Here is a 14938-nt window from a genome sequence, read left to right on the forward strand (position 1 = left end):
TAGGAGTAGCCCAGGACCCGGGAGACGCCGGATCTCACTCAGCCAATTTGGACACGAGAGTATAGCAAACCTCTGTGGCAACGCTCGACGAGCGACGACAACAGCTCCAGCTGTTCGACTTTTGAAGTGACTCTGATCTGGGGGGAGGGGAGGAGTTGGGGTGGGGGAAAGGGGGGAGAGGGAATCTGGGGGTTTAATGACAATGTTAAATCATGATGATTACGACGCTCCCAGCGTTGCCGTTTGTACTTTTCTTTGAAAAACTACCAATAAAACCAAAGTTTAAAAAAAAAAAAAGACATTAAAGTATGTCTGTACTATTGGATATGGTATAATAAAATACGTAGTGTTATGAATATATTGATGGCCAGATTCTTGCTCATTTTGATACGCCATAATAAAGTGCAAGTGCAATGAACACTAAGCGTTTGCCTTGGATACAGCTGTGTAGGTGGTAACAAATAGACAAAGGGGAACTGACTACGCATTGTAGAAAATATAATGAACGTGAAATAAGAGAAGAACCGTAGGAAGTACTATTTTTTGTGACAAATGGAAGTCCGAGACTACTTTTGGTAAAAATGACGGTTTAACCTTAAGGACTACCTTATCTTTATAAAAAATAGTATATGGTGGTTTGCATGAGAGAGCCTGAAGTTCGCTAACCCTGCGGGCTGATGATAGGGCCACAAGGAGGACAGTTTTTAGAGTTAAAAGCCTCAATGGACATGAGTGCAGAGGCTCAAAAGGGATGCAAGTCAAGAATTTTAATACTAAATTTAAGTCCCAGGTTGGTACATGAAAAGGTACTGGAGGGTATACATTAGTGAGCCCCTTTACGAATTGAATTATTAATGGTATTTTGAAGTATGAAACCTCTTCCGAGGAGCGCTTGAAAATGGACAGCGCAGCAAGGTATCCTTTTATTGTTCCTATCTGGAGCCCCAGATTAGCTAGATGTAGCAGAAAAGAAAGCACCATTGGGGTGCCACACTGAAAAGGGTCCACATCCCTGTCTTTGCACCAGTTACTAAACCTATTCCAGCGACATCGGTACAAAGACTTTGTTGCTGGTCTTCTGGCCGAAAGCAAGATTTCCATTACGTCATCTGGAAGATCCCAATCCTTGTATCTCAACCTCTCAGAAACCATGCGTGAAGGTTGAGTGTCTTGACCTCTGGATGGAGAACCCGACCTTCCTCTTGCGAGAGAAGATCCTCTCTTTGCGGAAGACGTATTGGAGGGCAGATGGACATGTCTAGAAGGTCCGGGTACCACGTCCTCCTGGCCCAATCCGTGGCAATTCGGATCATGGTTTTCCTGAACTTTCTCAACCTCCTGATTACTTGAGCAATCACGGGGACTGGGGGGAAACGCGTACAGCAGTGGAAACTTCCACTCCACTACGAATGCGCCTCCCAGAGCTCCTCTTTGAGGAAATTCCCTTGAGCAGTACTGATCGCACTTCCGGTTGATCGCGGTGGCGAACAGATCCACTTGAGGGGTTCCCCAAAGGGCGAAGATCTCCAGAAGGACTTCCTGAGCCAGCTCCCACTCGTGAGAGACCGTGCTCTGCCTGTTCAGAGCGTCTGCTGCCGTGTTCTTCTCTCCGGCTAGGTGAATTGCCGACAGAGAGATTCCTTCTCGTATTGCCCAGAACCAGAGCTGCATTGACTCTCTGCACAGTGGCAGTGACCCTACACCTCCTCTCTTGTTGAGATAGTACATGGCCACTGTGTTGTCCGTCATTATCAGAACATTCTTTCCCTGTACAGAGGGCAGAAAGGCTTTCAGAGCTAGTCTGATTGCCCTCAGCTCTGATAGGTTGATGTGTAGTTTGGACTCCGATGGAGACCAACGACCGCTGATTGTCAGATCGTTGGTGTGTGCTCCCCACCCCGTGAGTGAGGCGTCCGTCACTACCGTTATCTCCGGCCATGGTTGCCAAAAAGACTCTCCCTTGAGAATGTTGTCGTTGCAAGCCCACCATAGAAGATCCTGGGCAACTGCGCTCGGGACTTGCAGAAGATCCGACATATTCCCTGAGAACTGGGACCACTGAGTTCTGAGTGCCCACTGAAGGGATCTCATTCTCAACCTGGCCTCTGGTACTAGAAAAATGCAGGATGCCATGAGGCCGAGCAACCTGAGAAAATCGAAGGCCGGTAGACGTTGGGCATTCTGGAATTTTGTTACCATCTGCTGGATGTGGAGAGCTCTCACTTCGGGAGGCGAGGCTTTTCCCGATGAAGTGTCCAAGACTGCTCCGATAAACTGGAGTTTCTGGGCTGGTATCATGTGGGACTTCTTGAAATTGAGGGAGAAGCCCAGTTTGTGGAGGAAGTGGCAGGTGATCGAAAGATGTTCCTGAGCTTGTTCTGGAGAACTTGCTCTGATCAACCAATCGTCCAGGTAGGGATATATGTGAATACCTCCTTTCCTGAGACTTGCTGCCACAACCGCCAACAATTTGGTGAAAACCCTCGGGGCGGAGGTCAACCCGAATGGCAGAACTCGAAACTGATAATGAGAATTGCCAATCGCGAACCTCAGGTACTTTCTGTGCTTTGGATGGATTGGCACATGAAAGTAAGCGTCCTGAAGGTCCAATGATACCAACCAATCTTGGAGTCGAAGAGCCTGAAGGATCTGAGAAAGAGTCACCATCTTGAACTTGTCCTTCCTGAGGAACTTGTTCAAGTTTCTCAAGTCCAAGATGGGTCTCAGTCCTCCGTCCTTTTTTGGGATGAGAAAATATGGGGAGTACCAACCCCTGTTCCTCTCCGCTACAGGTACCAGTTCTATGGCACCTTTCTCTAGCAGGGTTAAAATTTCCTGCAACAGGAGCAGATCCGGAATTTTGACAGAGTTGGCTCCCGGTGTCATGACTTCAGTCGGGCGGCGTTTCTTTTCTCTATGGAGACGCCATTAATTTGTTCCACCACGTCTGACGGCCGTCTGAGAGCACCGCTCTAGTGTTTTTCCAAGATGGCCGCCGGCGTTACTTACAGCCGGCTCACTGTGGCGTTCCTCGCGTTGCACCTTCACTGTGTTTCCCCGCCTCGAAGGTAACGCTTGGTGTATCCCTCCTACGTGTGTTTCTCTCCTGTGTTGCTTCCCGTGTCTCGTCCTCCTTTTGTTTTCTCTCGGGCTGTTCGCTTCGGTACAGCTCGTACTGGTCTCTCTCTCCCTCTCTTTCCCTTTCCTCTCTGCCCTTCGGCTTGTCTTCCCTCGCCCATGCTTCTACATTCATATAAGCCGGAGCGCTAGAGGTTCCATTCCTCCTGGAGCTATTTGTGAGCCATTCGGGCTACTTCTGGTGCCCTTATCACAGCTGTTCTCCGATCCCTTCTATGGTTCTGTTCTACGCTGAAGGATCGTTCGCCTGGACTTCTCATTGCCACTGACTCTTTCATCGGAACAATTGCTGCAGGGTTTTTTCTGCCCTTTTGGGCTTTTTCCCTGTTCAGGTGCCGGCTCCCGGGAGTCCCCGCTGTTCGTGTTCTCTAGTTACCCGACAGTGTGGCATCCCAGGGAGCTCGCCCCTACTTACGGCAAAAGAAGGAAGCAAGGAAGACTGATAAAGCGCAGACCCAAAGACGTCCTGGAAGCAGGCCGGAACTACAAGAAAGGTCCACACTCGATTCAGGTGAGGAGGAAGGAGGGGATAGTTCAACCAACCCTGATAAACACGACAGAGTGCAACGCCAAAGGACCCCCATGGCATCTCTCGAGCAGTACCAAGAATTGGTGGCAGCCATACAGGGACTTACCGTAGAAGTGCAATCCCTCCGGTCCGAAAATCAGTCTCTGCGACAACAGGTAGCAGCTCGTGAGGATGCCCGTGGAGATCTACCTCCCCTTCCTTTACCTTGCGGGAAATTCGACGGAGATCCAAAAACATTGAAGGCATTTCTGGACGCCTGTCAGTTATATTTCACCTTCCGCCCTCGTACTTATGAGACTACCAGGGCCAAGGTGGGTTTCCTAGTGTCTAATTTAACGGGAAGTGCCTTGGCATGGGCTTCACCGTTGGTGTTACAGGCTGACCCAGCTACTGCTAATTACGATCTGTTTGTGCAACTCCTAAAGTCTCGCTTTGACCGACCCGAGGTACAGTATGCCTCTTATGAAGCAATCCTCGATATCAGACAGGGTACGCACGACGTACATACTTATGTTACCTCCTTCATGCAGCTTGCCACAAATGCCGGATGTTTCGTCGCGGCTTGCATGAAGAGATAAAGGATGAACTGGCACGTATTGCACGACCTCAGACATTTCAGGAACTAGTATCCCTCGCTCTCCAGATTGAGTATAGATTGAGAGAAAGAAGACAAGAAAGGAAACGTCCACGATCTTCTCCCTCAACTTTCTCCCCAAACCCTTCTAGGGAACATCCAACCTCATCCGTTGGGGGAAGAACCGATGCAAATAGGCACCACCCGAGGACCTTTAACAGCCGAAGAGAAGAAGAGAAGAAGGGAGCTAGGCCTCTGCATGTATTGCGGTTCTGGCAAACATCTGCTCCGTAACTGCCCTGAGGTTCCTCCACGCCGCCAGGGAAACGATTCACCCCGAACCTAAACAGGGATAGGTCCGGGGGTGTTGGGATGAATCCCTGTGCCAACATTTTGACTCCTCTTCCCCGTGAAGACAATCGTCTTATGGTATTTCAGGTTATACTGTCCCGGGACTCCTCTACCTTCTGGGAAGCCTTAGCCATGTTGGATTGTGGGGCAGCAGGAAATTTCATCGATGTATCCTGGGCTCAAGAGAATGGTGTGCCCATCGTCCCAAAGAATCTACCCATTCCGGTGGAAGGGGTGGATGGCCAGCCTCTGTCCTCAGGACCTGTTACTCAAGAGACTCTGCCACTTCGGGTCAAATTGTTTCAACATCAGGAGGAAATGGCATTCGATCTCATTAAAGCAGCGCATTTCCCGGTGATCCTCGGGATCCCGTGGCTGCGTAAACATAACCCAAAGATCGATTGGTCTAACAATACTATCCAGTTTCAGTCGCATCTTTGTCTTAATGAATGTTTAAACAATAAATACCCCCTAGACTCCCTGCAGAAGAGTGCATCCGTGCTGACAGCTTCTCTCCATCAAGTACCGGAACACTATCAGGAGTATGCTGAGGTCTTCATGGACAAACAACCTCACTCCCTTCCTCCTCACAGAAGAGAAGACTGCACTATTGAGATCCTACCAGATGCGCCTGTTCCTTTTGGAAGGATGTTTCCCCTATCTTTACCCGAGCGGAAGGCTCTTAAGGAATACCTGGACTGCAATCTACAGAATGGGCTCATCCAGGAGTCCAAATCACCCGCTGGAGCATCGCTATTCTTCATCCCGAAGAAGGGGTCATCGGAACTCCGTCCTTGTATCGACTACCGGGGCCTAAATCGCCTTACTGTTAAAGACCGTTACCCTATGCCGCTAATCAAAGAGATAATAGAAGCTGTCCAAGGTGCGTCTGTCTTTACAAAATTGGATCTCAGGGGTGCGTACCACCTGCTCCGTATAAGACAGGGTGATGAATGGAAGACGGCATTTCGAACCCCACTAGGGCATTTCGAATATCGAGTTATGCCTTTCGGTTTGGTAAACGCCCCTGCCATATTCCAGCGCTTTATGGATAGATTGTTTGCCGACCTCCTATTCTCTTCAGTAGTGGTATACTTGGATGATATCCTCATTTACTCTTCCTCTCTTCCGGAACATAGAAGACAGGTCCGACAAGTGCTGAAACGTCTACGGGAAAACAAGCTACTGGTAAAGCCTGAAAAGTGTGTCTTCGAGGCCTGTTCGGTGTCTTATTTGGGTTTTATCCTCTCCCATGAGGGCATTCGTATGGATCCCTGTAAAATACAAGCAATCACCCATTGGTCCGCTCCAAGAAACTTTAAGGAAGTACAACGTTTCCTCGGTCTGGCCAACTTCTATCGCCAATTTATTTCAGGCTTCTCAAATATGGTTCTTCCGATTACATCACTCTTGAAGAAGGGTATTATCTTCACTTGGACACAAGAAGCGGATTTAGCTTTCCAAACCTTAAAGTAGGCATTCACCTCGGCTCCCGTATTAGTACAACCGGATCAACTTTTTCCCTTCATTGTAGAGACGGATGCCTCAGGTGGAGCCATAGGAGCTGCTCTCTTGCAAAAGGGCAAGGACGGTCTTGAACATCCTGTGGCGTATTATTCAAAGACTCTGTCACCCAGTGAAAGAAATTATTCTGTCATCGAGAGGGAATTAATGGCTATCAAACATGCCTGTGAAGAATGGCGTCATCTTCTTCAGGGAGCCATGCATAAGTTTACAGTTCGTACCGACCACAGTAACCTTCGTATACTCCAACAGATGGAATGTCGCAATGCTAGACATGCCCGTTGGGCATATTTTTTCTCTCAGTTTGACTTTGTGATTACCTATCTACCAGGCAAACAGAATATCTTAGCTGATGCCCTGTCACGCAATCTGGGGTCGGACTATGAGGCAGATTCTAGCCATGAATTATTGTTAGCGGGCAAAGAGGTACGGACTGTGGCAAATACTTTTTTACGCGAAGTCCAGTGCGAACAGCACCGTGCACCGATGAAGACAGAAGCAGCCTCCAAATTGGAAGAAAGAGAAGGAATCCTTTTCAAGGGTCAAGCCTTGTACCTGCCCAACAAGAAACACCAAAGGCTGGCCCTTTCATGGTGTCATGATTCGCCCATGGCTGGTCATAAGGGCATTCGAGCCACCAAGGATTTGGTGTCCAGGCTATTTTGGTGGCCAGGTTGGAACCAAGACGTACATTCTTATGTATCTACCTGTGCCATCTGTGCTTCCAATAAGTATCATTCAACCAAACCCCTAGGTCTTCTACAACAGGAACCTGCTCCCAAACAACCATGGACCCACGTTTCTACAGACTTCATTGTGGACCTACCTAATTCTGAAGGGAACACTGTCATCATGGTGACTGTGGATTCTCTAAGCAAATTGGCTCACTTCACTCCCTTGAAAGGATTACCTACAGCCTCTGAAACAGCCAAAACCTTTCTGAAAGAAATAGTGCGGCTTCATGGCCTTCCCGAGACCGTGGTGTCCGATCGAGGTCCTCAATTCACTTCCCAGTTTTGGGGTGCCCTCTGTAAACAACTGGGGAGTCAACGAGCCCTTTCATCTGGGTTCCATCCACAAAGCAACAGTCAGACGGAAAGGCTCAATCACACGCTGGAACAATATCTTCGATGTTTCTGTGGCAGAAAGCAAGAGGACTGGAACGTCTTTCTCCCTATGGCTGAGTTCACCTATAACAATACCAAACATTCAGCCACTAATATGTCTCCTTTTTTTTGCACATTTGGTTACCATCCGAAACATCTGCCGTTGGCAGACATCCAACCCTCAAAGTCACCCACTCTTGACCACCTCCTGAAGGAACTCAAAGACACCCATGCGCTAGCCAGTGAAACCTTGGACGCTAGCCGTCATGTGTATAAATTATGGGCTGACAAGAAGAGGAAGGCTGCACCTTCTTGGTCGGAAGGTGATAAGGTTTGGTTAGCCACTAAATTTCTACCTCGCTGGACGCACATAGGGAAATTTGCAAAGAGATATATCGGACCTTTCCAAATCAGGAAGAAGGTAAACCCTGTTGCATTTCGCCTTCAGCTACCCCCCTCCCTTAAACAGGTGCATCCCGTGTTCCATACCTCCCTTTTGAAGCCATACCTTCCGGATCCATACAAGAGACGATCCAAGAGGCATTCTGCTGATGTGCAGTCTGGTCCAGCTGAATATGAGGTTTCACATCTGGTGGATTCCCGTTACCATCACGGTAGTCTACAATATTTGGTTGACTGGAAGGGTTATCCCATCGAAGAATGGACATGGGAGCCTGTGAGACACATTCACGCCCCTCGACTCATTAGAAGGTTTCACAGACTGTATCCAGGCAAGCCTGGGGGCCCCCCCATGTAGAAGGGGGCATACTGTCATGACTTCAGTCGGGCGGCGTTTCTTTTCTCTATGGAGACGCCATTAATTTGTTCCACCACGTCTGACGGCCGTCTGAGAGCACAGCTCTAGTGTTTTTCCAAGATGGCCGCCGGCGTTACTTACGGCCGGCTCACTGTGGCGTTCCTCGCGTTGCACCTTCACTGTGTTTCCCCGCCTCGAAGGTAACGCTTGGTGTATCCCTCCTACGTGTGTTTCTCTCCTGTGTTGCTTCCCGTGTCTCGTCCTCCTTTTGTTTTCTCTCGGGCTGTTCGCTTCGGTACAGCTCGTACTGGTCTCTCCCTCCCTCTCTTTCCCTTTCCTCTCTGCCCTTCGGCTTGTCTTCCCTCGCCCATGCTTCTACATTCATATAAGCCGGAGCGCTAGAGGTTCCATTCCTCCTGGAGCTATTTGTGAGCCATTCGGGCTACTTCTGGTGCCCTTATCACAGCTGTTCTCCGATCCCTTCTATGGTTCTGTTCTACGCTGAAGGATCGTTCGCCTGGACTTCTCATTGCCACTGACTCTTTCATCGGAACAATTGCTGCAGGGTTTTTTCTGCCCTTTTGGGCTTTTTCCCTGTTCAGGTGCCGGCTCCCGGGAGTCCCCGCTGTTCGTATTCTCTAGTTACCCGACAGTGTGGCATCCCAGGGAGCTCGCCCCTACTTACGGCAAAAGAAGGAAGCAAGGAAGACTGATAAAGCACAGACCCAAAGACGTCCTGGAAGAAGGCCGGAACTACAAGAAAGGTCCACAGTCGATTCAGGTGAGGAGGAAGGAGGGGATAGTTCAACCAACCCTGATAAACACGACACCCGGTGGATGATTCTGAGGCCTTTCTAGAAAGGGGAGACAGTAACCTTGGGCTACTGTTTCCAGTGCCCAAGCATCTGAGGTAATGCCCCGCCATTCCTTCAGATGTTGAGAGATCCTGCCTCCCACTGGTGTTTTGTGTAACAAGGTCTCAGAGTGATTTGGAGGCGGCTGCAGGAGTGGCTGAGGGTACAGATGCCGCTCCTGAGGCTGATTATGCACCTCTTCCCCGTGTTCCACGAGGGAAGTTCCTTTTGCCCCTTTGAGAGGCCTGTCCTCTTCCTCTACCAAAAGAGGAGTAGTATCGAAAAGAATGACCCCTCCAGGAAAATGAGCCGGAATAGGGTTTTAGAGGCTGGCGCAAAGAGGCGCTAAGTGATTTAGCTGCCGCTTTCGAGGTCTGAAGTTTTTAAAGGCTTTCATCAGCCTTTCTGCCAAAGAGCCTCGAGCCATCAAAGGGCATGTTGAGGAGTCTAGCTTGCACGTCCGGTGCAAATCCCGACTTCCTCAACCACGCAAATCTGCGTAGCACAACGCTTGCAGCCATGGATCTGCTGATATTTTCAGCAGTATCCAGTCCAGACTGGAGGCATTCCCCCATTGCCTCCTTCCCGTCTTTGACTATATTCAGGAAGCCTTCCCTTTCCTCGCCTTCCGGAATATGATCAGCCGCCGCCGAAATACAGTCCCACAGGGTATGGGTAAACCTGGCTAGGGTACAGGTGACATTTGCCGACTTAAGTGCCATACTGCCTGACGTGAAAACTTTACGTGCCCAGGCGTCAATTTTTTTTATCCTCTCTATCTGGAGGGATAGTTGTTGGATAAGCAGTTTGTTTTGAAGTGGATGCTGCTTGAATGACTAAACTCTCTGGAGTCGGATGTTTATTCAAATATTCAGAATCCGATCCAGCTGGTCTATATTTTCTTAGAAAAGTGCTGTCTGCAGCAGCAATGGTTTCTGGTTTCTCCCAGTTTTTCTCCACAGTCCTTTGAAGGGCCCTGTGAAAAGGGAGAACAGGATCCTTCTGAGGTCCCTTCACGATAATATCCGTCATGTCATCTTGTTCAAAAATGGGTGAAGTATTACCCCAACCCATGTATTCAACAACCCTGGTCATAAGACCCCTGTACCCAGCATCTGCATGATCAGGTTTGGCGAACTCTAATTCTGGGGATGTGTCAACTCCACTGGCAGAATGTAGAGTATCACTCAGGTCTCTCATTCTAGATTCCTGGTCAATAAGTTCTTCAGGAACTTGTCTTGTACCATAAGTAACTCCCAAAGGAGTAACTTCGTCTTCTTCTTCTGAAGCAGACTCTTCATAGATTGCAGACATAGATTTGAAAAAGTCTGATCTGGGCAAAGGAGTGAATCTCCTTTCTTCCTCTTCCATCTGCTTCGAAGGAAATGGCAAATCCCTCGAAGTTTTCGAGGGTGTCTTCGAAGTCTTCGAAGTTTTCGAAGATGACTTCGATAATGGCGTCGATGACGCATTTGGCTTTGGTGTCAAGATTATCGACGTCGAGGGCGTTGACGAAGTTGTCGAAGTCTTCGACGATTTGTATTTCTTGGCCGGCACTCGAGAGGTGCTCGACTCTCGAAGATTCTTCGACGGTTTTACGTCGACTTGAGGTTTTTTGTATTCCTCGACGCTACTGGTCTTAGCCATAGTAGCCTTGGACTTCCCTTTGTCGTCCAGTGGAGCGACCTTAGGGGTATGGCTTTTTCGAGGTTCTTTCGAGGGGGTCGAGGCCGCATTCTCGAAAACCTCCATCATCTTTTTGCGGAATTCTTCCCACTTACTGGGAGAATCCGATTTAGTCGGACAACGAATTTCTTCGGTCGACTCTGAAGAAGAAGATGATGAGGGAGAGATCTATGTCTCCTCTTCATTTTTTTCGATGACGACGAAGAATGTCTCGATCTACTTCTAGATCGAGATCTCTTCGAGTGCCTATGGCGATCCGATCCCTTAGAATCAGTCGCTTTCTTATGTTTTTTTGACGAAACCTTTTTTGAGGCCTCCCTCCCCACCGACAGTTTACCTCTCCTCTCACGAAGAGCTTTTTCAGTCATCGATTGGCAGGAGCCGCAGTCGTCGGTTCGGTGACTGGAACCGAGACACCAGAGACAAATCCGGTGGGGATCGGTAATCGACATCTTAGACCCACAATCTGCACACTTTTTAAACCCAGTTCTGGGTGTCGAAGGTGTCGAAGATGATGACATTTTCTTCACAGAAAATAGAAGCGTGCCGTTCTCGATAGCGAAGCGATCGGAAAAACGGAACTGAAGCAACGGGCGCGGCTCGAGCTACTTGTACCATCGGTGACGTCGACAGAGTACGGAGTACGTCGAGGGACAATCGACGCCACAACCTCGAGCACAGCACCCTCTGCCGAGAATTTTTTTTTTCCGAAGCAGCGAAGCTGGAGATAACGATTTATCACAAGATGAGGAATATGTGGGAGGACACAATCCATTCGAAATATGCAGATTCTACTGAAGATTTCATTGATTAAAATAAACAGGAAATCTAAGTACACTACATGAATGTATATAAAAGTAGGAGATGAAATAAGGGCTTTTGGGGTCATTATTCACCCACAAACGTATACAGCTCTTTGTCCTTGTTGTGGCCATTCAGAGATTTGGTGTTATAGTCTACAATGTAGCGCCACTCCGTCTGTCTCCATTTCATTTCTCTATTGCCTCCATTCGGATGGATATTTATGGTGTCAATAGCAAAATAGTTGAAGGAAGAAATGTCACCTTGATGCACCTCCTCAAAGTGCTTAGTCAGCGGAGAAGACATATCTTGGTTCTTTATTGCTCTAAAATGCTGTAATATTTGAAGTTTCACCTCGGATTTAGTGCTGCCGATGTACCATAGATTGCAGTTGCAGGAAATTGCATATATAACACATTTTGTTGAGCATGTAATCAATTTCTTGATTGCAATTTCCTTTCCCATCCGTGGATGGTTGTACTTCTTGGTGCTGGTACCAAAACGGCATGCTTTACATTTAGAGCAAACATAGAATCCTGAAGCTTGATTTGTAAGCCAGCTGGTGGACGTAGGGACAATGGTGGATTGGAACAGACTCAGTGATAGTTTGGACTGGATAGATGCCGATTTCCTGAATGTGATACTGGGGTTGGCTTGTATGTGACGGCAGATATCTTTGTCTCTTCTCAAGAGAAGCCAGTGATTTTTCTCACTTCTTTTATCCCTTCATTAAACATATTGATAAATCTTATGCAATTTTTCTAGTCTTTGGATTTCAGGATCTGCTTTTGGTGAGAATATAATTTCCAGTCTGGCTGAAACTCTTGTCATAGGCCTTGTTGATGGTCGCTTTCCGATACCCTCTGGCATGGTATCTGGCGGCTGCCATTTTGGTATTTGTCACACATATTTTATCATTGCTACAATTCCGTTTGACACGAAGAACTCGCCATAGGGGATACTATTCTTTAGGCAGGTTGGGTCTGCACTGTTGGCATATAAAACAGAGTTTGTAATGGTGGCTTTACAATGTAATTCAGTCATGATCATACCTTTTACTATCTTGACTTTAATGTAAACCACCTCCACTCTGTCATGGTGTTCTGTAAATTTCAAGTTGATTTCCTCAGTGTTAAGTATCTGAAAGAATTGTAGCCATTCTGCCTTTGTGCCATCCCGTAGAATGAAGAGATCATCGATATATCTCAGCCATATTACTACTTTGTCTGTGTAGAGGTTTTTTCATCACAGGCAAATAGTTGCTCCTCCTATTCTCCTATAAACAGGTTGGCATAGGTGGGATTGACCGCTGTGCCTGTAGTCACTTACACCAGAGCACGGTCTGTGTAGTAGCTGCACAGCAGTTACTGCCTCTGCAATCATTAGCCAGGCGCAGGTATTCATTCATATATATATATGTAGTCACTTACACCAGATTAGGGTCTGTGTGAGCAGCTGCACAGCAGTTATATCTATAGTCAGTTACACCAGAGGTCGGTCTGTGTAGTAGCTGCACAGCAGTTACTGTCTCTGCAATCATTAGCTGGTGCAGGTATATATCTTGAAGTCCGCGGTACAAGAAGAGTGGAGTGAACTCCAGGAAGCGGTTTGGAGCCAGAGATCTTCGCCAAACATAGAGGCAGGAAACCAAAGTTAGTCAAGCAAAAAATTATTCTTTAATAAATTATGTCCAGGACAGAAAAGATTACACGAAAACAACGACGCGTTTCGCGGCGAACACACCACTTGTTCACGTTGAGGGTGTAAACACGGAGGAAGGACTTATGAACTAACATCATCTCTATGGTTATCATATATAGTGTTGCATGTACTTCCAGGCAGTCATGGAGATAAAATCTGCCATGTTTGAAAAGTGTAAACAGCATGGTTAATCACAGTAAGTAAACAGTAATATTATCAAAAGGAGCATTTGAAGTAAAAAGACATCATTTCTTTTTGACGTTTTTCAACACTGTACAGGGATCGCAATCATGCACATTTCCATAACAAGTGTAAAAGGCTGAAAAGCAAGACTCGTTACATGCCATTTGACTGAGTTTTTCCCTTTTCACGTAGCTAGAGGTAGTTACTTCTGAGAACATTACATTGCTGTGCTCCTTTCAAATGAATTAAAAACTTAACTCTGTCAGGTACACAATTCACCACAGTAGCAAGCTGTAGCTTACTGTGGAGACTAGTTCTTACTGTTTAGGCATATAGTATATAATGGTCAGCAGGCCAAATACTGACAAGGTAATACGGTGTTCAGGATAAGGTCCATAGTGCTAAAGGCAGGAATATGTTTTAATACATATGTTAGAAATATGCTTTTAAAGTGCAAATGCCTATTTTTATGTCTACTAACTGTGCAAATTTGCAAAATACAATATAGTGTTGTTAAAGTGCACTGTGCAATTAACAGCCAAAAGGTACAACGTGCTGTTGATAAAGTGCAATATGCAATTAGCAGCCTAACGTCAGTGTCCATTGTATGGGGATACATAAAGTGCTTAGTGCTTGTCATTTCTAAACTTCGATATTCATATTAATCACTGCCTTCTACATGAAATATAATTGCTAAGCATAAGTAAAGAAACCACCGTCATAAAACCTTAATTATTAAAATCACCTAAAGAGTATTACCACCCTAAAAAAGATGCGACTGGAAGGATAAAGTACATATATATATATATATATATATATAGTCACTTACACCAGAGCAGGTTCTGTGTAGTAACTGCGCAACAGTTACTGTCTGCCAGATGAGGCACACTTATCCCCCTTCGCCTCCCACTTCCTATTTTGCGCACTTGCATATTCCTTGAACTTGAATGTTCTAGTGTTCTAGGCCTTGCAAGTCTGTCTGTCAGTTACTCCCTCTGTCTCCCCTCCCTTGCTGGGCCATGCTTGAAATACTCATGTACAGGCGCATTATTGACCAACTACCAAGCAATCCGGAAAGGTCAGCACTGTTGTCCTGTATGCTCCTCTCCCTCTACCCCCCTCCCCTTGCTCTCTCACTCTGTGTCAAGCAATTCATTAATATATATTCCTCTGATGGAGTGCACTGCTAGCTATTGTAAATCATTCGTTCCCTTCCCACCTTGAAGCACCTCATTTGTGTTTAGGCGCTTTACAAATAAACAATGACAAGCATTTCAGAGCCTGGACTGGACCATAAATGAGCTTCGTACCAACTACTGTGCCTATGATACCAATAACAACAGGCTGCCCTGTGTCATTTCAAAACCAGATGTTTAGAAAGACAAGTATTTACAATTTGTGTATTTCAATAAGCGATGAGATGAGCACAATACAAGGAATGACAGCTTCAGGTGCAGACTGTGATTTAAACGTGCATTTCCAGGGGTTGCAAAAGGGCTCCTCTTACCAATATAATACCAAAGTGGAGAGAACGATCTAAGGTAATGGATGCTAAAAGAAATGAATACAAAATTCACTCACTGAAAGAGCCGGATCGCATGTACTCACGTGATGCTGCCTGGAAACTGGTAATGAGCGTTTCCTAAAGGGAGGCCTTATGGTGCTTTCATTATCAATTGAGACACACATTTCAAGTCCCTATGAGACCCGATAGCATTGTGTGTTCGTTTAAAA

General features: G+C 46.8%; 1 protein-coding gene across 2 annotated transcripts in view; it reads right to left on the reverse strand.

Moving 5' to 3' along the window:
* Positions 1-14911, reverse strand: part of SPNS1 (SPNS lysolipid transporter 1, lysophospholipid) — an 824969-nt gene extending 810058 nt beyond the window's left edge. Inside the window, exon 1 of one of the 2 annotated variants that reach the window (XM_069652177.1) lies at positions 14813-14911. Coding sequence is in view for 1 of the 2 variants with exons in the window: in XM_069652176.1 (XP_069508277.1) it covers positions 14786-14804 (19 nt within the window). In the remaining variant the exon portion in view is untranslated. Of the gene's footprint in view, positions 1-14785 lie in introns of both variants that reach the window. The other variant, XM_069652176.1, reaches the window with a different exon arrangement.
* Positions 14912-14938: the final 27 nt, after the last annotated feature.

Source organism: Ambystoma mexicanum, chromosome 3p (genome assembly GCF_040938575.1).
Source record: "Ambystoma mexicanum isolate Mex_15411 chromosome 3p, UKY_AmexF1_1, whole genome shotgun sequence".
NCBI classification, from domain to species: Eukaryota; Metazoa; Chordata; class Amphibia; order Caudata; family Ambystomatidae; genus Ambystoma; species Ambystoma mexicanum.